Source organism: Sarcophilus harrisii, chromosome 3, assembly GCF_902635505.1.
Source record: "Sarcophilus harrisii chromosome 3, mSarHar1.11, whole genome shotgun sequence".
In the NCBI taxonomy this organism is placed as follows: domain Eukaryota; kingdom Metazoa; phylum Chordata; class Mammalia; order Dasyuromorphia; family Dasyuridae; genus Sarcophilus; species Sarcophilus harrisii.
Window position 1 is genome coordinate 398,612,820 of NC_045428.1, and position 24,653 is coordinate 398,637,472.

At 31.3% G+C, this 24,653-nt stretch overlaps 1 protein-coding gene across 3 annotated transcripts in view; it reads left to right on the plus strand.

The window, feature by feature from the left end:
- GPR155 (G protein-coupled receptor 155) overlaps positions 1-24,653 on the plus strand; it is a 41,535-nt gene that overhangs the window by 11,199 nt on the left and 5,683 nt on the right. For all 3 annotated transcript variants that reach the window (XM_031960436.1, XM_031960435.1, XM_031960437.1), the window contains exons 5-15: positions 1,877-2,042; positions 3,292-3,447; positions 4,831-4,914; positions 5,979-6,096; positions 8,262-8,346; positions 8,448-8,538; positions 9,593-9,806; positions 15,050-15,154; positions 20,040-20,176; positions 21,632-21,727; positions 23,978-24,042. In XM_031960436.1, the coding sequence (XP_031816296.1) occupies positions 1,877-2,042; positions 3,292-3,447; positions 4,831-4,914; positions 5,979-6,096; positions 8,262-8,346; positions 8,448-8,538; positions 9,593-9,806; positions 15,050-15,154; positions 20,040-20,176; positions 21,632-21,727; positions 23,978-24,042 (1,317 nt within the window). The remainder of the gene's footprint in view (positions 1-1,876; positions 2,043-3,291; positions 3,448-4,830; positions 4,915-5,978; positions 6,097-8,261; positions 8,347-8,447; positions 8,539-9,592; positions 9,807-15,049; positions 15,155-20,039; positions 20,177-21,631; positions 21,728-23,977; positions 24,043-24,653) is intronic.

The following is a 24,653-nucleotide window of genomic DNA, read 5'->3' on the forward strand; positions in this document are numbered from 1 at the left end:
CTTCAAAGCTACTTGCCCAATTTATGTCAGTCAGGTCTTCCTGATTCCAAGATAGGTCCCCTCCCTACCATGCCACAGTACACTTCTCCAAGTAGGAGGATTTTAATTTAATGGAATTTATTTTGTGGATTTAGAAAAGAAAATAATTATTTATGTTTGAGGCTAATGAACACTCCTCTCTATCGATTGATCCCAGCATATTTAAAAAAATAATTTATAGCTCCTTAGTAAATTTTGTTAAGCTTATTAGCTGTGAAGTTATAATCCAGTCTAGATGATTTACTGAGATATTATACAGAGTAGCTTGGGACACAGGCACAATGTTTAGTACTTTTATTTGAATATTTTAAATCAATTAAATGAATGTAGTTGTAGTATAATTTGACATACAGCATATTCCATGTAATATCTAAATGTTCTTATTAGTGAAAACTTAGAAAAATATGTGATTAGTGTATTCCCATTAAGGAAAATAATTTTTAGTATTGCTACAGTAATAATTACTGTCCTAACAGTAGTAGCGCTATCAGCCATTCTTTACATATAAAATATAATTGTTCTTCCTTTCAGTTTACAATTCAGACTTTGTTTTCTACTGTATTTCTTGATTTGACTTATTATTGTTTTTTCTTATATTATCAGTGTCATAATCTCTTAAATTTTCTAATGGAGAAAGTTGGGTTGTTTTTTTTTGTTTTTTTTTTGTTTGTTTTTTTTTTTTTTGTGAAAAGGATAAATGCTTTTAGACTAAAGAGCAAAAGATTTTTAAAAATTACTTACAATGTACTCTCAAGAGGAATCACAATGTGCTCCCGATAAGGATCATTGCTTACTAGCGTATTTATTGGGTTGGAATTCAGGAACTATAAGTTATGGTCCTGATGTGGTTTACTTTTTGGCTATAATACTTTGGAGAAGGTCATTTAATCTCTTCTAGTTTTGTTTTTTATTTTTTTCCCCACACCTATACAATAAGGTGTCAGACTTCCTTTTGGCATTTACATTCTTTGAGTTTATGTGTAGGCCATATTCTGATCAACAAGTGCCATGTGTATTGATGGTGTAGTGCCACTTTTTTTGTCAGTCTTTACTGAAGGTTTATTTAAGCTTTGATATAAAAATCACTTTAGTTTGCTATTTTTTTAATTTGGAAATCAAGGGGCTCTAGAAATATTTGTATATTAATTGATTCTTAGCTATACTGAATTTCAAGTCTTACTCTCAATTGTATCTTGTTCTTAAAAATCCTCAAACAGATAATAATGTTGTTTTCTAAAGGGTAGAGTTAATTCTAAGGATTTTTAAAAACTTTATGGCTAAATTATTAGCAGGCTTTTTTTTTTTTTTTATAACTAATGATGTCTTAGTAATCTTTTTTTTTCTAAATACCTATCAAATTTTATTGAAATGTTTGATTTTCCTAAAAGCTTTTCAATAATTTTCCTGAAAATTTCTTGTCAACTTTCACACTATACATATATCTTAAAACATTTTAAATAGACCAATAAGAAAAAGGAAAATCGAAGAATAAAATAAATTATTTTTGAAATACTATCAAATACTGTGCCTGAAATTTTTTACCAAGTGATTTAAATATGTCAATGACCTGTGATGAGTTAAGTTAAAAATAAAGTCAGAATCATTTTTTAAAAGTAGCCTTAGGATACATGCTTTGTGCTTTCAACAAACTATACCTACGTTTCATACTCAAAATATATGGATTTCACCATGCATGAGAGTACACTTGTTTGCAAGAGAGATAACAAACTATGTCTAAATTCATGGAAATAGCTGCTAATAAGAAAACACAGGAAACGAGGGTGAACTAAGAACTGGAATTTTTTATTGCAATATAAATGACTGACTTTCTTTTCAGCCTGGTGATGCCACTTCTATGTAGAGAAATGGTGGAACTTTTGGACAAGACTGGTGGCTTAGTGAATCATACTAGCTTATCCAATTATGCATTTTTATATGGAGTCTTTCCAGTAGCACCAGGAGTGGCTATCTTTGCAACACAGTTCAACATGGAAGTAGAGATTGTATGTACATATTATTTTAGAAATAATTCACTTTGTAAAAGTGTGGTAGTTTTATAATGTAGAAATCAACATTATTTTCTTGATTATGTAGCACAGTGGTGTCACACTTAAATATAAACATATCTTCCTGGGCTAAATATTGACTTAGAAAACCACAAATTAATACCATCTATGATATATTTTTATTTGTTTTGTTAAAATTTTCCAGTTACATTTTAATATGATTGGGGCAGCACTCAGAATTGGGCTTTGAGTTTGACACCTCTGGTTTGACATGCATATACTGATGTGGCAAGTATTTATACATATATTAAATCTGTTTATTCATTATATATATAGAAATAGTATTTTTTTCTTTCTGTGTAATAAATATTGTTAAATACTTCATCTTTATTCAGATTCTATTGTGAATTGTTTCATATTTTGTTTTTACCTGCTTAGTTTGGAATTTTTGATAATTATACTTAAGTATATTATAGGAAAGAAAATTTTCAGTGTTTGAGATATCAGTTCTACCAATATAGATAATGTATGGGGAAGTCCTTTATCATCACAAAATATTGTGTAAATGTAAATTTTGATCAATATGTTCAGTTTACCAGATAATAAACTCCTAAATTTGGTATAATACAATAAACAGCACTTATACTGTTCTAATATTAAATTATCAATGATTTAGAGTAATATGTATAAACTCATCACCTTCTAAAAACATTGGTCAGAAAAGTTTTCAAATAGTATGAATGAACAAGACTCTAAGAAAATTTATCAGCCAATGTTCTTGGCAATTAAGTATTGGAGATATTCTTACTTTTTTTCAATCAAAAGGTAATTTTCCTTTTCAAATCATGATGCCTATCTATATTTTAGTCTATATTTTATATAAGTCTATATTTTAATTACTATGGAAGTTCTGAAAACTGTTTAGAAACTTCCTTAAATCTTTGGTTTATGCCAAAAAATATTGGGAAAAGTAGCAATTAATAGCATAATTTTATACTGTATGGATAGTACAGGTATAAAATTGAGTAATTAAGATTAGAGAAATAAACTTAGAAAGCTAATTTATCAGGTATCATTTCAAGGAAACTGAAAAAAAGATTATATTTAGTGTCAACATTTAACATTTTTTTAAATGATTTAGTTTATCTTTGGTATTCTCTGGAAACAAAGTTTGCTTTTTTTTTTTTTTTTTTTTTTTTTTTAAGCAGAATTGTCAATCTTTCCCTAAATGGATCTCTGTTTACAGATAACTTCAGGGATGGTGATAAGCACTTTTGTTTCAGCTCCAATTATGTATGTTTCTGCATGGTTACTAACCATTCCTTCCATGGATCCAAAGCCCATGGCATATGCCATCCAGAATGTTAGTTTTGACATAAGTATCGTCAGTTTGGTCTCTTTGGTAAGTAACTAAGTAAAAATGAAATGACAACCACAAACTTATGTCAGAGGCAACTTTATTATAGAAAAGAATCAGGAATTTGAAAAAAATGGTTGGTTTGGGGTTTATTGGTGGTTTTGTTTGTTGGTTTGTTTGTTTGGTCAAGGTAGCAGATCAACAATCAAAGGTCTGGCTTTGAATTTGAATTTCACTATTTTATAGTCCATCTGATCGTGAGCTTAATCATAAATCATAGTTTGATTTTAAATCGTGTTTTAAATACCTAATAAAAGAGAGGAAAAGAATCTGGCTGTTGTTTTATCAACAGAGAATATAGTTCACAAAATGTTTCAAGTTCTCTTTTTGTCATATTAAGGTTTTTATGTTGAGTCTTAGGAATAAGAACCGTATGGACAACATTGCCATTTGCTTAGTAGTGAGGTAACAAAGCAGCCAGAAGATTTAATTAATTTAATCTAATTTAAAGACTAGCAACTTTTTCATTCAGAGAATAAAGCATGGAGGAGTGTTATATTTAGGGCTTAGTGCTACATATATTTGGATATGCATCTCTATATGTCCTTAAAAAATATAGTTATCTGGCAAGCATCTCAAAGGACTAGCACCATTAGTCTGAGAGCTCGCTGAGTCCTTTCCAGTGCTGCTCATCTATCCTTAGTGTCCACTTAGTACTCAGGTCTCACCTATACCTCTAAGAGGCTGTAGCATATGCAGTGGCCACACCCCGGTAAACCTCAGCCAGTGCACTATACCAAGTTGAGGGTATATGATGGTTCACAAACCCATCAGTGAATTAGGGGGATACTACTTAGGTAGTTGAAGTCAGACATCCAAGATCCCAAAGTCATCTATTTCATCCTGGGCCATCGGGTTGATGATTGTGTATCTGATTATTAATTGGGTCTTTAATCCCATTCACTTGAGTTGTCAAGATAATACTCTGTCGGGTTGTTTGTCCTCTTTGAAAACAAAGAGTAAAACAACAATAAACAAAATCTGGAGAGCTCAAAGAGCAAAAATAGAAAATGAGAGATTTAATAAAGCATGTAGAAGTTTTCTTCTGTCTACAGACACTTAACTACTTATGAGATGATAGCACTCAACTATACCTGCTTCTATTCTATCCACAAAAAATTGAAATGTAGGGATAATCCAAAAATAGCTCTGGATGTCTAGATATTCTCAAAGGCTCTATTTAAGGAAGAATTTCAGGTAAAAGCATCATTTCCCTGATTTTTTTACTTTAGGTACTTACATTTTATTTTGAAATGTAATCTCAGACTATTTAAAGTAGGAATTTTTTTAAAATAGCTGACTAATGGGTAACTAGATATGTATTCAATTGAAACCATGTTATAAGCTATTAACCCCTTAATCTTTCAGATTTGGTCTCTTGCTGTTCTACTTCTGAGTAAGAAATATAAACAGCTTCCTCATATGCTAACAACTAATTTACTCATTGCTCAGGTTAGTAAAAAAAACTTTACAGGTTTTTAGAAATAAGAATTTCTTAAGAATTACTCTGAGTATTGTGAAAGATTATTATTCCTTTAGGAGGAAGAATATTTGACTTTGTTATATTCTCAGATCTTTCCTAGTTTAAAAAAAAAAAAAGTTACCAAACTACAAATCAGTTAGAATTTGATACTCCCGTTATTATCTGATATGAATTACTTCAGTGTTTCTGTAATAATTTGAAATGAGATAAGAACTTCTCTAATGGTTCTGAGAATGTTTCCAAATTAAGAAAGTCAGTGAAGCTTAATAGCCTGGGGTATAAACAGCAATTGTTGCCCCTAGGCCTTAGCCAGCCTCTCTCCAAAACATGAAATTGCCTACAGGCAACAAATGAGCAGGAAAAAAAAAAGTTTGGACAGCTAAATTTGTGGCTTACCTTATACTGTGATTTCTTCATGACAAAGTAATATGGCTCAGGGATCCAGTATTCCTAGGTAGTTTTCACTGTATATCTCTGTTACATGTGTCCCAGAGAAAGTCATGGTACCAGACTATACTATGAGCTGCCTAAATTCTTGAGCAAGAGAACACTGAAGGGTTTGGAAGAAAATGAATCTGTATCACAATGTTGAGGATTACTATGTTCAACAGTGAGATAACTGCTCATATTACGTGTGAAATAAATCGTTAAAAATAGAATTTTTAAATGACTGAATCTTTGTTTTGAACTATAATCGAAAGGAAAATTAATAATTTTCTATGTAAAGTTTTTGTTTTATTTTGTTTTTATAGTGTTTTTGGAATTCTGCTAGATAGAAAGTTGATCATTAAAACTAGGACCGTTGGCAGTTTTTAGTGAATATGTTATTGATTTAGTAGATGTTTATCATGTACTACAGTATACTGAATATAAATATTGTAGTCATTATTCAAAACAAATTAAAAGTAAATGTGTATAATATGACCCTTGTGATAGGTATGATTAATTTCTTAATGGATAGCTTTTCTTTTGTATTAGCATGTTATAGTTTTCTTTACTTAGAATTAATTTTTTTTAAAATCTTTGTCCACAGTCTATTGTCTGTGCTGGAATGATGATGTGGAATTTTGTTAAAGAGAAAAATTTTGTTGGACAAATTCTGGTGTTTGTTGTGTTATATAGTTCTCTTTATAGCACCTATTTATGGACAGGTGAGTTGTATTACAAATGAAAGTTGTGTACTTTTTGAGTTAATGGATGAATTAAAAAATTTAGTAAGCACTTAATATGACAGATACTGGGCTATAATTCTCTTAGATATGCTTGTAAGTTAAAGGTCATAGCACTTATGGGGATATAAATATAAGAGTAGAAACAGTCCTTTCTCCAAATTCAGGAGAGTAGTAGCCAGCACAATATTTTGTTTTAAAAATATACAAGAAAGAGAAGTGGATCTATAGGAGAATACTAGCATTGGCATTATTGATTTGATTATGGTTTCAGAAGTAGAATGCAACTCGTGGGTGGCAAGGGAGGCTAATGAGTCATAGTGGTGCCTCATAGCTATGTGAAGCCTACTAAAATTAAAACAGTTAGCAAGTAATTAGAAGAGAAGAGAGGGACAAAAAGGGGGATGAAACTAACATATTAAGACTAATTTTTTGAAATGCAACTAGCAAGCTGGCTATTAAAGTATTTCCAAAGGAGAAATTCCAAAACGCTTTCTTTTTTTTTTTTTTTCTAGTAAGTTTATTGATTTTTAATACACATTTCTTTATGAATCATATTGGGAGAGAAAAATCAGAACAAAAAGGGAAAAACCATGGGAGAGATTAAAAACAACAGAAAAAAGAAGTGAATATAACTTGTATTGATAAAAAGGGGACATTTAGTCTCCTTAATTGTTTTTCTGGGAAGTGTGAGATGGCACCTTAGAGTTTTTTCAATTTGCACAAAATACTTTGAACAACATGAATTATTTAAACTTTGGGAAGATGTGATGTCATTTAATCCAATTGAATCAGTTTATAAATTATACTCTTTAGATCTAGATTAAGTTACTTAATCTAGGAAAAAAAGGTTTTTTTAATTATTGAATTATATTCAGAAGGAAAAATTTGCTAAATGGACATTTAATTGATCATTTATTATACAAAACAAAATTTTGAGTGGACTCTCTGGTCCTTAGTTTCTTTGTCTGTACGATGACCTGTAACATTGCTATCTCTGAGTTGAAAATCTATAGCACACCTACCATTGATGACCTATGAAATGATTTAGGGTAGCAAAGCTAAAAGCTTTCCTTAGGCAAAACTATGAACTAGACAATATTTCTATTTGGTACCTTCTTCTGGGTTCATTTAAATTTTTAGAGCAACTCTGAAGATATAAAAAAACTTAACTGGGTTATTAATATAATATAACTAGCGTTGGATTTGGGGTCAGAGGACTTTATTTCAAATAATCCCTGTTCCTACTTACTACCTATGAATCTTTGGGCAAGTAATTTAACTTTTTTAGCCTTCAATTTTCTCCTCTGTGTAATGAGAGAGAAAGAGTTGGACTAAAGGATCTCTAGGTCATCTTTAGCTCAAATTTATGCTCCCAATAATTTGAGGGAAGTGGCCTTCTTTATTTTTTAGGAGATCATTTGGTGACCATAAAGTCATAGAAGACTTGGGCAAAGTAAGGGAGAATATAGTCTGAGGTTACTCCCTTCTTTTTTATCTTGTCATTCCATTATTTAGAGTGGATTGGTAGACTTTTCCTCTCTCCTTTCTCCAACCCCACTCAACAAATGATACTTGGTGTACTACTTCTGAAAGACTGTTGACCCTTGATCAATTCATCTCTGATGCAAATTCTTTTGAGTTTTCCCAAAATAATGGGATGGCAAACTCCCTGCCAAGGACAAGAAAGACTGCCCACACTTAGCAATAGCAGTTCTTTAAAAATATTAACAATTAGATTTTTCCATCCCTGGCCAGTGTGTAAAATACATGTGTTAAAAGTAAAAGATATATCAAAGGTCATCTCGTTCAAACCAACCTAAACCCTAAAATACTTTTTTTTTTTTTTTTTTTTTAAACATTTCTGACTTGTGTCCCCCAGGGATGATAGGCGTACCATTCCTGGTGACTCTGAATAACAGTTACGATTCAAGTTTATAGGAAATCAACAATGCTTAAAATCTTTACTCAATAGTATTATTTGACTTTTAGTGGCAGTTTTGTGTACTGAAAGTTGTCAGAAAACAGAATGCTAAAATGCAGGCTTGGTTTGCAGCTTACTACTCTTGGTTTAATTTGCTTTGTTTGTATAATAATGCCACATAGTTGACAAATTTTCCCTTCTTTTTGATATATCTTGTTCATAGGACTTCTATCAATTTCTTTGCTTTTGTTGAAGAAGAAAGAGGCAATACAGATTCCTGTAGGGATTATTATTATATCTGGATGGGGGTGAGTTGGTAGCTTTCTTTATGCTTAATATCTTTTCATATACACAATTGCTATTCAGATACCTCTTTTCTGTGTCTCTCCTCTTTCTCTTGGTCTTGCAGCATTCCTGCACTTCTCGTGGGTGTTCTTTTGATAGCTGGAAAGCATAATGGTGATAGCATTGACTCGGCCTTTTTTTATGGGAAAGATCAGGTAAGAGGAATGTTTTAAGAAAAATCTTCCAATGAACAACTTCCAATTTAAGGTTTTAAAACTCCATTACAGCTGAGAAGAGAAGACTTGGATTCAGATATTACCTGAAAAACATGATAGCTGTAACTCTAGACAAATCACCATACAGTGATCTCTAAGGTCCCTTTCAGCTCTCAATGATCCTATAATGATCCTATAATCCTTTAAAATGCTGACATTATATATATAATAAACAGCTTTAGTCATCTCAGATAAATTAAGTAAATTATACTTTAATTAGCATCTTTTACTTAGATTAGTCAAAACAAGTGTCATGAATACTTTGCATTTTATAATTGTTTTTAGCTCAGGTTCTCTGTGCTTGAATTATTATTTAACTCTCTTAAATGAGTTATTTATGATTTTTGTAATGCCATTTAATGAGTCATTAGTTCAAACAGTAATAAAACTTTTTGACTTTTGAGTTACTTTTAGCTGAGAATTTAAAGAATAAAAATGTTTTAAGGATTAAAAATTTTAAGAAGAGAAAGGTGTTGTTAGAAAGTTGAGAAATAGGGTACATATAAAAATGGGCATAGAGAATTCTGTTAGAGTAAGGAGGGGAAAAGGATGTGGGAAAGAATTGAGGGACTGAAAGACTGATGAGTTGTTTGCCTTGTGCATGAATAAATGTCATTCTTTTCAGAAGGTAGTTCTACAGTATTGAAGAGACATTGCTGAAAAAGGGAATAGGTTGGTTTCCAAATAATTTGAGTGATTGGAGGTTTAGTTTTTTGTTGTTTTTAGGAGATGTCCCAGCAATTGTTAATCAGTCTTTTTAAATACCCATTTGATAAAAGTATACCAACAGAACAGTTGCTATAGTGAAAAGCAGACTATCATGTGTCTTTCTTTGAACCAGCTAATTAAATTTTTTTATTCATTCATAAAAGAAAATCCTAAATCATTTTGAGTCATGTGTTAATTTTGAACTTTTCTTTTTGTGAATCAACATACTAAGATTACTGATATGATTTTGAAAAGAACATTATAACTTCTTTTTTCTAACTAACAGATGATCACCACAGCCGTCACCCTGTTTTGTAGCATATTGGTATCCGGCATTTCATTGATGTGTATGAACCAGAATACACAGGAAGGGAATTATGAGGGATTAGATCACCGTTCTCAGAACAGCAAAGCAGGAGAGGCTGAAAGGACTGCTGTTGAGGAAAGCCCAGTGCCAACAAATGAACCAGAACCATTTACAAGTTCTACCCTAGAAAGAAGTAGGTCCCTTAAACATAAATCAGTGTTGATGTTTTTATGCTTTATAAATGTTTTGTTTTAAAGAGCCCTCACTAACTTGCCTTGAATAACATCATATAGGATACTTGGATCAATGTAATTAGCAAACAGAGTAATTGGTATGGTACTTATAGTTCTGTGTGGAAAATCATTTGTTAAACTTTGAGAGTTAGAATTTGCTTTCTGAAAAATATATTGACTGAGGATGAATCTAAATGAAATTCCCATATACTTAGAAAATTCAACTACCTTATCTTTTGGACAATAGTAGTGACTGAAACAAATCAAAGAGGTCTCATATAAAAATAAAATTTCTGTTGACAAGAGAAGTATAATTAATTATGAAGCTAACTAGTAAAATAGTATCTATTAATATTTGTCTAGATTGAGTATTAGCTTCACTGTATATATATATTATATCAGGAATGCAGAATCAAAATTTTATTTTAATATATTCATTAACAGATATGAAGATTTCACAGACAAAACATATAATTCCAGGAAATAGATTTATTTCATTACTGAGGGTTTGTTACTGAGAGATCAGTAATGTCAAGCAATAAAATTCTTATGTTGGTAAATAAAGAGCAAAAAGAGATGAGATAAAAGGGAAAGTGTGAGTATTTAATAATGTATTTAAAAGGGAGAGATTTACTGGGACCAAATGAACCCATGATTTGGTCCCAGGGCTGAATGAGACTGTCATCTCCAAGGATCCAGCAAACAGTGTGGGTTCTCAATGACATATATACACATGGCTCAGACACAGGGATAGACTGAGGCAGAGTCTGGGTGCTGAGAGCAGGAATGGGACTCTGACAGGGTGGGTGAGCCTCTGGAGAAGGGGATGACATAATAGGAGAGGCACCCTGTTCTTGGGGAAAGGCATCTTGATAAGAAGGTATCAGATATTCTGATAGCTTGGGATGGGGTGAGGCATTCTGATATTCTAAAACACAAGATCTTTTATCCTTATCAAATATTCTGATTAAGAGGGAGGGGAGGTTTTGCAGGACAATTAAAAACTGAGGCAGAACACTTAGAGAAACTGAGTCAGGACTGGGTCAGGATAATTAGGGAAACTGAGTCAGGACAATACAAGAGAACTGTGGTATAATAGACTAAAATGAAATTTTTCATAGAGAAGAGGAAAAGAAAGGGATTAAGCAAAAAAGCTTTCACTTTGTTAAACAGGTAATTACATTGTCATAGTTGTAGGAATTATTTTAAAAGTGTGCTTTACATTAATATTTTTCATTTTGCATCTGTGTTTTAGCTATCTTGATGGAGATAAAGATATTAAAAAGATGGGGAGGAAAGATAATCCTTTTGTCCAGAAAATCTTAATATTTAGCACTATGTCACATTTTAAAATTTGCAAAGTTTTTTTTTTTTTACAAACATCATCTCATTTTACCCTTACAACAAAGCTGGAAGGTAGGACCTGAGCATAAGTGACTTGTCCAAGGTCACATAGATATTGTGTGTCCGACGTGAGATTTGAATTCAGAACTTCCTGACTCCCAAATCCAGAACTCTATCCACTGAACCACCTCACTGTACAAGTAGCTAATGGAATAGATCAGTAGTGTAAGATTCAAATAAGCACAGTTCTATGCAGGTTTATTGAGTTAGGAAGCCACAGATTACCACTATGTTGTAATATATTTTTATTTATTTTGTTAAACATTTCTTACATTTTTTCCAATTATATTACTTATCTTCCAGAATTGTGAGAATCAAATGAAATAATGTTTGCAGAATTGCAGATTATGCAAATGAGATATCTGTAAAGCTCTTAGCATAGTATCTGGCTCATAGTGGGTTCTATATAAATGCTAATCCCTTTACTTCTTTACCTCCTTCCCCCCAAAATGTCAACTGTATTGGCCTGTGATTTCTTTGTCTGGTAGTTCTGAGATTCTATGATTTCTTTCCTCCTCATGTAATTCTAGGCTGATTTAGTATTAGTAACTAGCAGAAATTTATTATCACTTAGATATCCAGCCTGAATTCCCTCATTGAATTCCCACAAGAGGTATTCACAAACATTTCATTCACTGTTTCCCAGTTCCTTTACTATATGATTTTTCATCTCCATGTTGATATTCATTACAAGGGCTAGTTTTGATAAAAACTATAAATTGACTCCAGCAGCCTTCATTTATGAGCTCACCTTCTTCTAAGAGGACAAATGGATGAGTGAAAACGCATTTATTAAGTGCTTCCTATTTGCCAGGTACTAAACTAAGCTAAAAATATGAATATAAATGTAGAAAAGTCTATCCTTAAAGCTATATCTTTGGAGATGGGGGAGTAGGAGCTAGAATGTTTTGGTGAGTAGAACAATGGGCAGTCAACTGGATCATCCCACAGCAATGATAATTATTGTTTTAATTAGTCTCAGTAAAAAGTAGTTGGGGTTTAAAAATTACTGAGGTTAAAAATATGAATATAGGACCTACTAAATATTAGGATTTCTTATTCAGATCAGGAGGTCCATAACCCCTTTTAGGCTTTATCAGACAGAATGTAATAGAAGTAGAGAATCATTCAGACAATTTTGAGGAAATTTTTAAAGTGAGAAATATCTTTTAGCTAAGGAGAGGAACCTCGGGCAGAGGGAACACTTGGGCCAAACTTGGAGTAAAAAGTGGAGTTTCAGTTAGTGGAGATGAAGAAGGGATGCATTTCAAATGTGAGTTGAGGCAAAAGAATTCAGGATGAGATTTGGAAGTAACTCCTATATCTACTTTGTCAGGAAGTATGAAACAAAGGAAGGAGCAGTAAAAATAATATTGAAAAAGATAATTTAGACCTAAGAAGAGCCTTAAAGATAATTTAAAGCTAAGGAGATCCTTAAATTTCTGGCTGAAATAAATAAAAAAAAAAGGTTAATAAGTGATCTGATTAATATCTTTAAGCATAAGAGGAATTTTGTTATTCTTGGAAAAAGAATATTGATAAATTGTTTCATGAACTAGGACTGAAGCAGTAAAATTAAAATCCTACATTGCTGCTTTCAGCAGGCATTTATTGAGCACAACTTAGTACAGTTATGTTAGGTACTAAGGAATGTTCACAGATAAATAAGAGGATAGGGGAAGTTAACATCTAAATAAGTGTGATACAAATTAGAATTGTTTTATGTTGGCCAAAAGGAAAAGCTTAAGTGAATTAATATTTGTAAAATTCTTTGGAAACAGTAAAGTAATATGCTAATACTAGTTATTATTATGCCAGGGCAACAAACTACTAAAAGAGGGATACCTTTGGAGATTATTTCAAAATTGTTTACCTTTACTTATGATTTTGATAACTTTTAGGCAGAGGACAGGTATCTTTTCCATGGTGCTAATTTAACTCTTTTTTTAAATTATTAAATTTGGACATTAAATAAAACAATAATCTATTTTCCCTTCAGGTCATAGTGTTTATGAACATTATAGTAGATGGACCCTGAATTTCAGACTACAGTCTATTTAGTATTTGAACTTTGACATTTATATTTGTTGCCCAGGCAGTGCTGTTGTAAATTTTTATTGCCAACAAGAACCACATCTGGAATGTGCACACTTTCACAAAGGGCATACATAAGCTGTTACTCAGTAGACCATTTGAAGGAACAAAAGTTGATATATATTATCTATTTTAGTGTTGACTTCTTTATGCTACCTTCAGGATGATATTTAAAACCACGTAATTTTTCTTAAACTTCTAATTTAAAGGAGATCATTTAACATTCAGTAATACCTGTAGGTTTTATTATGTATATTTTAGACAGGAATAGCAAATAATAAGTATATATTTCAGAACTATCACTGCCAAATTCTGTGAAAGATATAAGAGAACTATCAACTAAAATGCCCTTCTTTAGTGGGTCTTTTTAGAGATAATTACTTGACAACCAAGTACAAAATTATATAATCTATACTAAATGTAGTCTGAAATTGTAGAACTAAATCTTGGAGTAGTGGGGCAAAATTTCAGTTATTTTAAGTGAGGGGAAAAACAAAAACTCTACAGACTCACATTTGTACAGAACTGAGTTTTCCAGGCATCCACCTAACAAAAGAACTGAAGTAAACATTGTATTGAAAAAACTGAGGCCCCAGATAAGTTAAGTGACTTACCTATGAGTCACACAAGTGTTGGAGTCAAGGGTCAAACCCAAGTCTTCACACTCCAAGTTTGATATTCTTTCCATTATACCGTGCTGCTTTTCAAATAACTTAGGATACTATAAGATTCTATAACTTATAAGATAAGAAAAGAACTTAGGATACCATAAGTTTCTATAACTTAAATATTAGTTTAGTTAAATATTATTCTAATATTTACTGATTTAACTAATATTCTAATATTAGTTAAATATTAGAAAAGAACTTATAGTATCCTAAGTTCTTTTCTCACAAAAAAAAAAATAGCAACATGAGAAATATAGGTAGTAAAAATACTCATGTAACAGATGAGAAAACTGATGGTTCAGAAAGTTTATGATTGCCTTTGATCAAATGTATGAAGTAAAATATGAATTCATATTTGACTTCAAGCTCAATGATTTTTTTACATAACACTATGCTGAGCATGCCATATAAGGGGACATTACAGAAATCATCTTGCCTGGAATGAAGAGTTTGTGTTGAAGAGTGAGAAATAAGAGTAGGCAGATAGGAAGAGGTCTACTTTTAAGAGTCTTAAAAGCTGAAGAGGACTTCTTAATCTAGAGTCAGCAAGTTTCAGGGGATCTGTTAATTTAGATGGGGAAAAAATTACCTTTTCCTCCCAACCCCTATTAATCTCTAACTTAAACAAAACAGTTCTTTCATTTATTTAAAAATGTTATTTTAAGCGGTCTCTAGGCTTCACTATTTACAAAAGGGATCCATGACAAAACAGATTTAAAATCACCTGGTTTTAAACCTTAAGGCAAGAGAGCATTATAATAGATTTCTAAGAAGAGTGACAGAATGAAAATAATATTTGAGGGAGATTTGAAACAAATTCTGAATTTTCCATACTTAATTTGATAGAATTAAAATGTAATGGGAGAACTCCTTGAAAACAGTATAAAATTTATTTATACATCCTTGTCTATGTATGGATACTTTTTAGAGAAGATGGTTCAAGACCATTTTGACACAACATAAAAAAATCTTCCATGAAATGTTATTTCATCTCATAAACTTTGGACAGACTTCTAACCTGACTTTTTCCCCCCTAGGTTCTTGTTCATGTTCAGTAGGCAATGGTGAATTGTGCCATTCTGTTGTAAAGCCAATAGCAAACACCACTGCAGATGAAACTCTGACTCCTTCCTTGGAGACAGGTAACTTACACTAAGAGTTTCAGGAGGAGATAGTTCCATAGTGTTATGATTCAAAATAAAAGTGAAAAAATTGGGTACTATAAAAAATTAAGTTTCTAAGTTCAGTTTTTCAAATGTGAGGGAAAATTGCTACTAGAAAAATCTGAAGGTTTTTTGGTTTGTTTGTTTGTTTTTGATGAGGCAATTGGGGTTAAGTGATTTGCCCAGGTCACACAGCTAGGAAATTTTAAGTGTCTGAGACCAGATTTGAACTCAGTCCTCCTGACTTCAGGGCTGGTTCTCTATCCCCTGCACCACCTAGATAACAGAATGAAGTTGTTTATCTTGTTTCCCTCCGGCAGGATCTCTCACTGAGGCAAAGTTGAAGGAGATTTTCTATTTTCTAAATTGCCTATATAATAGGTAATTTTTCAGTGAAGAAATTAAAACAATTTATAGTAATATGAAAAAATGCTCCAAATCAATATTGATTAGAGAAATGTAAATTAAAACAACCTTGAGATAGTATTTTATACCTTTCCAACTGATTAAAATGATAGAAGGGAAAGGCAACAAATGTTGGCGGGAATATGGAAAAATTAGAAATTTAATTTATTGTTAGTGGATCTGTGAGTTGATCTACCCATTTTGGAAAGCAATCTCAAATTATGCCCAAAGAATGATTAAACTATCTCCTTTGATCCAACAATGCCATTGTTAGGGTTGTTTGTTTCCCAAGATGATTGGGGAAAAAAAAAAGAACCTATATGTTCTAAAGTACTTATAACAGATCTCTTTATAGTGGTAAAGAACTGGAAAATTGTGGAAATGCTCTCAGTTGAGGAATGGTTGAACAAACTGTACTGTGTGTTCATGATGGAATATTACTCTGCTATAAAAAATGATGAGCTCATGGGTTTTACAAAAACATGGAAAGACTTATGTGAAATAAAAAAGTAAAATGAGCAGAATCAGTTGTACAAATTGTACATATACAATCAATTGTATGCAGTAATAACAATGTTGCTTTTAAGAACAATTTTGAGAGACTAAATTGTTCTATTATATAGAAGGAACCAAATTAATTACAAAGGTGCTATAAAGGAAGATACTGTCTGCATCCAAAATGCATACATATCTGTATTTAATGTTGGAGAGAGAGAATTAAAAAAAAAAAAGTTACATGATAACTTTGTTATATATTTGATAGGAGTAGCAAGTTGTACAAAATAGATTTGCAGTTTCAGATGCAATCTTCTTTTCTATTCCACTTTGTTATGGAAGTATTTGTTTTATTTCTTAAGTTCAGAATTTTTAACAAAGTTAAAAACAAAAACCTATGTGGCCTCAAACATTTGGCACTTTTGTGACCATAGAACCAATCATTTAACCCTGTTTGCCTCAGTTTTCCTGTTTATAAAATAAGTTGGAGAAGCAGATGGCAAACTACTTCAATATCTTTGCCAAGAAAACTCCAAAATTGGATTATAGAGAGCCAGATAGGACTAAAATAAATAAAAACTTGCTGACTTCAAAGCTGGCTCTCTGTCCACTATGCTGCAATGGAGCATATATGAATTTCTTATAAGATCATTAATCATACTTTTTATCTTTTTTTAAAGTTGATTATCTTTTTTAAACATCACTATGTGATCAGTATATCCCTCCTCCCAACTCAGAGAGTTATCATTTATACAAATATTTTTTTTTAAAAAAGGCAAAAGAGAGGGAAATGAGGAAATCCAAAAAACTACAAATATGTTCAATATACAAGCACTGTGGACCTCCCACTGATGGTATTTTCTCATGTCTTTTAAGCTATGTTTATTCTTTATAATTTTGTAACATTAACTTTTGATTTTTTATAGTAAATCTGCATTTACATTATTGTAGCCATTGTGTATATTGTTTTCTTGACTCTGCTTATTTAATTTTGCATCATTTCATAGAGATTTTTCTATTCTCTGTATCAGTCACATTCATCATTTCTTAGAGCACAGTAAATATTTCATTACATTCAACTACCACAGCTTTGTAAGAAAGAAAAATGTGGTCAAATGATATGAATGAACAATTTTCCCCCGCAAAAAAAAGAAAAGAAAGGAAAAGTATTCCTTACAGGCCTTTCCTCAATCAATAGGTATCTCCTTTGTTTCTAGTTCTTTCCTGCCACAAAAAGTTACAATTACACATATTTTTTTGTGTATACTTTCCTCTTTTTAATGGAATCTTTGGGTCAAAGAGTGTGGACATTTTAGCATTTTATTTACATAATTCCAAATAGATTTCCAAAATGTTTATACTGATTCATAGCTTCACCAACAGTGTACTAGCGTACCTATCTTTTCACAATCCTTCTTACATTAATGATTCTCAATTTTTGTCATCTTTGCTAATTTGCTAGGAATGAGATAAAACTTTATGGTTTTGAATTGCATTTCTCTTATTAGTAATATGGAGCAAGTGTTCATACAATTTTTAATAACTTTAAATTCTTTTAAGAACTGTTTGTTCATATCCAGTGACTGCATTTTTATTTTCAAAATTGTTCCTGTTAGAAAAATCCTAGTACTAATACTGTTTTGGTATATGTATTGGAAATGAAGGGGTTATTTTTTTAGATATCTTATATATTCATAGATTTAAAACTGGAAGGGACCTTAGAAATAATAACATCTAAATCCCTCCTGCAAGAAGTGAAATGTAGCTTACTACATTAAGTCTCTTGCCCAGGTCTACACAATTATGAAGTATCTAACACAAGATTTAAAATGATTCTGAGGCTATTTACTATATCATGCTATCTCCATTTACTACCGCACTTAATGGCTGCTTTCCCTTCTACCCATTCTCCCTCCAAAAAAATATCCAAAGGACATTAATAAGATGCTAAATTGCCTTGAATTCATTAGTTAATATTTTTTGAATGTCTGCCATATACTAAGTATTAAACATTAGAAATATTCTTTCCTTTCATTTCAAACTAAACCAAAATTTTGTCCCAAGTACTGCTTTTTAAAAATTGTTTTGACTTAGAAAGTGAATAATATTTATTTCATAAACTTTTTTGATTTATATGCATGTCTTTTTGAAAAATATTCTTTCCACATACACTTGAGTGTTGCTGCTAAAGGGAATGACCTTTTTGGCTTAAAGATTGAAATTCAATCATGGATTTATTGGATTTATCTCATGACTATTTCATATTATTTAAAACCATTGAATTGGTTTGTATATATGTGTTTTGGATAAGTTGTCAGCCTCATGGATTGATTTAAACATGGGTTGGGCGAAGGAACCAAAAAAGATGGTCTGTACACATGAAACATGAACTATTGTAAAATTTTTAATAATATATAAAATATTCTATTTGTTCTCAGGATGAGTCTTTCTCTCCTTTGTGCTGCCATCTGCTGGTATAGACTGAATATTTAATACTATTCAACTTTCCAAAGGGCTAAACACACATACACATTCACATGTGCACATGTGCATGCATGTATACAAACAACTGCAACCCTCTCTCTAAGCCTTTGAGATTGTGACTTAACGTTTTATGCCAAGGACCTCTTGCATCTGTCTAAACAAGAGACTAAATTTTTCTTCAACTATTCTCCAATCCCTAAATCAAAAAAAAAAATAAAATTGGGGGGATGGGGGTGGGTTTTTTGTTTTGTTTTTGACAAGGCAGCAGAGTTAAATAATTTTCCCACAGTCATGCTTCTAGTAAGTATCAACTGTCTGAGGTTAAGTTTGAACTCAGGCCCTCCTGACATTAGGACTGATGTTCTATCCACTGTGCCAACTTGCTTCCCCTTCTAAATTATTAGTATTCTTCCACATAAACAGGTTCTTTATGCACGTAAGTGGAAAACATTCTCAAAACATCATCTGATGCTCTTGTTCACCTCTTTTTTTGCCTCCAAGGTCTGGTTTTTAATCATTCTTCCCTCACTGGTAAATTCTCCTCCCAAAGTCCTGGTGATCTCTAGAGTTGTTATATGGAAAATCCTTTGCAACTTTTATAGCATAACTTAAGCATGAATTTACATAAGCTGTTTTTGTTGAATTTATCACTGACCTCCAACCTATGGGGTTTTGTCAGTATGGGTGCTTCCATTTTATAGATCCCAGCTCCCCAAGGCTCTCCCACAGGTATGCTGTGCCAGAGAATTTATTATCTGATGATCTCTTTCCAGACTTAGATGATAGACATACTTTTATTAGATATTATTACTCTTTTATCATGTGAGTTTTTATCTGTTAGGATAAAAAGTCTGTTTTGTGAAAGATTGAAAAATTCTTGTTTTAACTATTTTAAAATAGCAATTTAGATAGCAAAGTTGATGTTTTATTAGTAAGGGTAAATCCTAGTGAATCTGTAGTAAGAAAAATAATAGTTGTATATCTTTCTATATAATGCTTCAGAATTCAACAAATTTAAAAACATTTAATGCAGTTTTTCAGTTGAATTTTGATTCATTATAAACATAAAGCACTTTGTATATGCACTATTTATTATTATAATTTATATTAACCAACCAAACTGAGAAGTATAAAGCCTTTCTTGAAAACAGACAACAAATATGTAAATCAGTTAAGAGTGAAATTTAAGAATTCTCAATTGAGGTCTTTCTTTTTTGTAATGATCTTAAAATTATACTTTTAAAGGTACAAAAGCAAGTGTTTTTATAACTTTTCAGATAGATGGAGTTTGTGAGAGAAAATATGGAATATGTTCTTGTTTTGTACTATGAAAGGAAGAACTTTCTATAGAGCTTTTGTAAAATAATCTGTTATGACTCTGGGTTGTATTTGGACATGACAATTTGCTTAGTCATTAAACAATTTTAATTCCCTTTAAAATAAAAAGCTCTGATTATATATTATTCTTAATGTTTTCTAGATGAACATTGTGTGAGTCATTGTAATTCTCAGAGTTGCATATTAGCCCAGGAAGAAGAACAGCTTCTACAGATTGGAGACAAACAACTGGCTAGACATGTGTTGCTGTGTTTACTACTTATTGTCGGCTTACTTGCAGTAAATATTTCTTTTATTCTTATTTGAGACCCATACCTTTAAGTGTTTTGCAAAAATTGTAGTTGGGCAGCTAAAAAAGCTTAGTTACTTTTACAAATGGTAGTAGACAGAATCTTAAATCTCCCACCTTTTTTAAAAAGAGAAAAAAAAAAGGATTAGTAGTCTATTTTGCGGTATTACTGTCCTATTTGTGGAAAAAATATTTTTATATTGTCTGGGATATGCTTGGATAATTATCCATCCAAGACCTTAAATCTAAAATTTGAAAAAAATCTGAATTTTTCTGTTAATCACTCACTGTTCATCATAGGTCATCAATTAGCTGATTTTTATGAAGAGACTCCACTATGTCTTTTTAAAGAGATCTTCCCAAAATAACTATTTTCCGAGATAGCTACAGACATGGCAGTAAATAGAATGAACATAGAGTAATCTCTCCAACAATTCTGATATTCATTTTATATATATTTTATTATATATAATATGTTATAAAATATATACATATATTTATATAGAATGGTATCATTCTATATACCATTCTGCTTGCCTTTTAAGGATAATAATCAGAAAAGATCTAGGAGTATCTGGGTCTTTTTTTTTTTTTTTTTCCATAAAGTGTATTGTTTTGTTGGTTTTCTGGAGGTCTTGGGACAGCCTTCCTTTCAGTTGAGTAATCACCACAAGAATAGCCAGATGTTAAAGTCCAAATTCTTTATTGACTCCTTGCCTGGGGCTGGACAGATTTCTGAAGAGCCTTTCAAATTGGCTTTGGTCTGAGAGGGGCAAGTGCAAGAGGCTAGCCACCACGTGGTGTGAGATGAAATGAATGAATCTGGTTCTGAGTCCCAGGGCTTGTGCTGTGCTTCAGCCTCCAGCCACCACAAAGGTAGAATTCCAATGAATGAATCTCTCTCTCAGTTCCTCCTGGATATTATATATTCTATTATAATTACATCATTGTAGGTATGAGTCTTGTAGAATTATATTAAGTACTAAATACATGTACTGAACTAGAGAACTATTAATCACCATGCTAAACTAGATAACCATTGTCTTTATCAATTCCACTGACTTAACACCTTGTAAGAATCTTTGTTTCAAGTACAAGAGTTCTCGCCTATAATAATAAAGTATTTAAATTTTTAAAATCTTCCGTTTGCAATTAGGCATCAATACTGATGTCTTACATAAACTTTTACAATATAGATGATGTCTTTTTACCCCCCAGAATTAATTAGAATAGACATCTGAATAAAGGCCATATCTCAGAAGGATGTATCAACCTCTTTCTAGAAAGACAAAGGTGTTATATAGTCCCTTAATGTTTTGTCCTTTATTCTTCCTTTTCAAATTTTAAGTAGATTTTAGATTTGAGGCATTTGTTTAATTGTAACTATTCTGGTAAGTAAGGTGAATAGCTTTCTTCATTTAAAAAAAATTATTATTTCTTTGCAGAATCTTTCAAGTTGTTTGTGGTGGCTGTTCAACCAGGAACCTGGAAGACTATATGTTGAATTACAATTTTTTTGTGCTGTATTTAATTTTGGACAGGTACTTATTCACTAGGAATATTGAAGAAACATTTGTGTGCGCATGCACATGTGTTCTGTTTGATCAAACTATATTATATTATCAGTCAGAAATATACCTATCTCTGAGTAGGAAAATGTATTATTATATTGATTGAATTGATCGGATCAATTGAACTGATTGACCAGTTTGTATTCTGAATATTTCAACCAGAAATATTGAATTCATCTTCCATTTTAATTTTGAAAGCAAGAATGCTTATGGAAACAAAGGCAATGCATCTCATGATCTATATAAACTTTATTAAATATTTATTAGATTAGCTTTGACAAATAAATTCTTTATTACAGCTTCACATAAAATAAATTATTTAATAATTCTTGAGCAGAAAGTCTTATTGAAATTCTAAATATGTATTTAGACTTTTAACAGCTTAAAATCACACTAAGATCCTATATTTGTTAAATATTATTTTAAAATTTATCGGCAATTTTTAATATATCTTCAATATTTCAAGAATTCATGATTTCATTGATGATTTCAGTTCTTACATAAAAATCCCAGCTCCTTTCTTTGCTTTAACAGACAATTTCCATTAAAAAAATTAATCATCTTTGGTAAACTTGGTCACAAGCCTCTTTGAATTTGGCTAGACTTATCTCTATTTAATAGACAGGAAGTTTGTTGGTATACTCTTCCTTAAAGCTTAGGTAAATCTACAAGAGCATATATGCCATTATTAGAATCTTCAAGAACCAAGGATCATTTCTATACTAAAAGGAGATAACAAAATAGAATCTTAATTAATAAACATTTATTAGTGGGAAAATTAATAAATTCTCCAATTTAATACTTTTAAACATCAAGTTCTCTTATATTTATTTGATTTGACATATGCAACCCTGTAGTTATTAGCAAAATTCTTTTTGAAACCCCCACATCTCATTCCATAAAAAGTATGAGAGGGAAGCCTTATTTTTAGGCAGAAGCTTTGAAGGGAAAACTTAAGAGTGAGATTAAAGGATAAGTTGAAATGAATCGATAAGCGTTTATTTTGTTCCCGTTATATGCCAATCACTGAGAATACAAAGACAAAATAAGGTCCTCAAGGACCTTATGTTCTACTAGGAGAATGTGGGTATAGAGGAAGGAAATTTTTTAGATAGATAGATGTGTATCTGTGTGTGTGTGTGTGTGTGTACATAAATACACATACATACATATATACACAAATATATCTTTATAAACACAAACAGTTTACAAAGTAAATATAGGGTAAAAAAGGAAGCTAGGCCTTGTCTGCCAGATATTGTGCATGAGAGCAAGAACACCAGTTTGGCTAGACTGTAGAATTAGTGAAAAGTGAATAATGTTTAATAAACATGTAGAAAGATAGGTTGGTTAAGTCAGAGATTCATAGTATTACTTTATTGTTCCATTTGAGATCATTTTGAGACATAATAGCATTAAAATATCAGAATAGTGATATAGTTAAAGACTCAATATAAATGATTTTTTTCTTTCCTTCTTGTTGTGGATTATCTTATTTCTACTATCCATTAGTCTCAATAAACAAGAATTGTCTATAAAACAATTTCTATGCCACGTAAAGTTTATGTCACTTATAGTTTGCATTACACAAAAATGATTTAATATGTAGTACTTGTTGCCAGCATCATTTTCTATGTATTGGCTATTATATCAGAATGCAAATAATTCTGATAATGTGTTCTGAAGGCATATGATATTTATATGAAACATGAATTCTTGGATAAGTGCACAAAATTACATGATAGAGGTGCAAGGTAGAGACCACATCCATAAGAAAGTAATAATTTATATGATTCCAGAAGCCAGACATTGATTTGAAATAATTATTTCTACTACATGTTTTCCTTCCCAGTAGCACTGGCTGTAAGGTTGAGGTAAAAGCTACCAAATATCTTCCCAGTTTTGTCTGACTACTTTTTTACCTGTCTCTGCTACCCAATACAAAGAAGAATGGGAATATCATGTGGAGCAGAACTCTTCCTTTCTTCAGCTTCTGTTCTCTTCTAGAGGAGTATCACAAAGTCTGTTAACAAAATTGGCAAGACCAGGTGCCTAGAGCAAGCAACCAGAAAAATGCTCTTGTTTTAGGGCCTAAAACTTTAAACTGCCTTTTTGGTTACTTTTTAAATGTTCTCTGGATTTTTTTTTTTTTTGGCCTAAAATTTTATTTCTAAGTTTTAAATATGTAACTTTGTGTATATGTGTTTTTTTTTCCACCAGGGTTTTATTTCTTTTGGAATCTTTGGGTTAGACAAACATTTTATCATTCTGCCTTTCAAAAGAAGGTAAACTAAACTTTTAAATGTATCTAATTTTTAATAAAATGAATGGTAAAAGTAGGCTCCTAATACTTAATGGCAGAAACAACAGTGTCATCTGCTGATTGATATATTTATAAGAAGTGTCCACAGATAAAGTATTAAAGGAACCATTATAAATCCAATAGATAATATTTCCATTTTACAAAGAATTATTGGATATTGTATTTAAAAAAACTTACTGAATTAAAAATGCAATTTTAAAATATGCTTAAAGATAATATAAAGATAGTAAAGAGTTTTTATCTCATCTTTGATAGGTATTTCTATACTTTAATAGTGTATCTCTTTATCAAAAGTAGTTTAGATTCTTGCAATTTGACTTTTTTCTCCAAGAAAAAAACTCATTCTGCTTTTCTAAAGTTTTAGTTCTACTATTTTCTGCAAAGTTTGTTCACGTATCAACTTTAATAGGGGACACTTATTTACAAATATTCTGAGTCATAAGCATTAAGTTTGGATAATTTTTTTTGAAAGTATATAAAACATTCTCATTAGCCTCATTAGGTTTCATGGTAAAACTAGCAAAATGTAGAAATGTTCACTAGAGTTCCCCTTACCAAGGCACTACATAATAA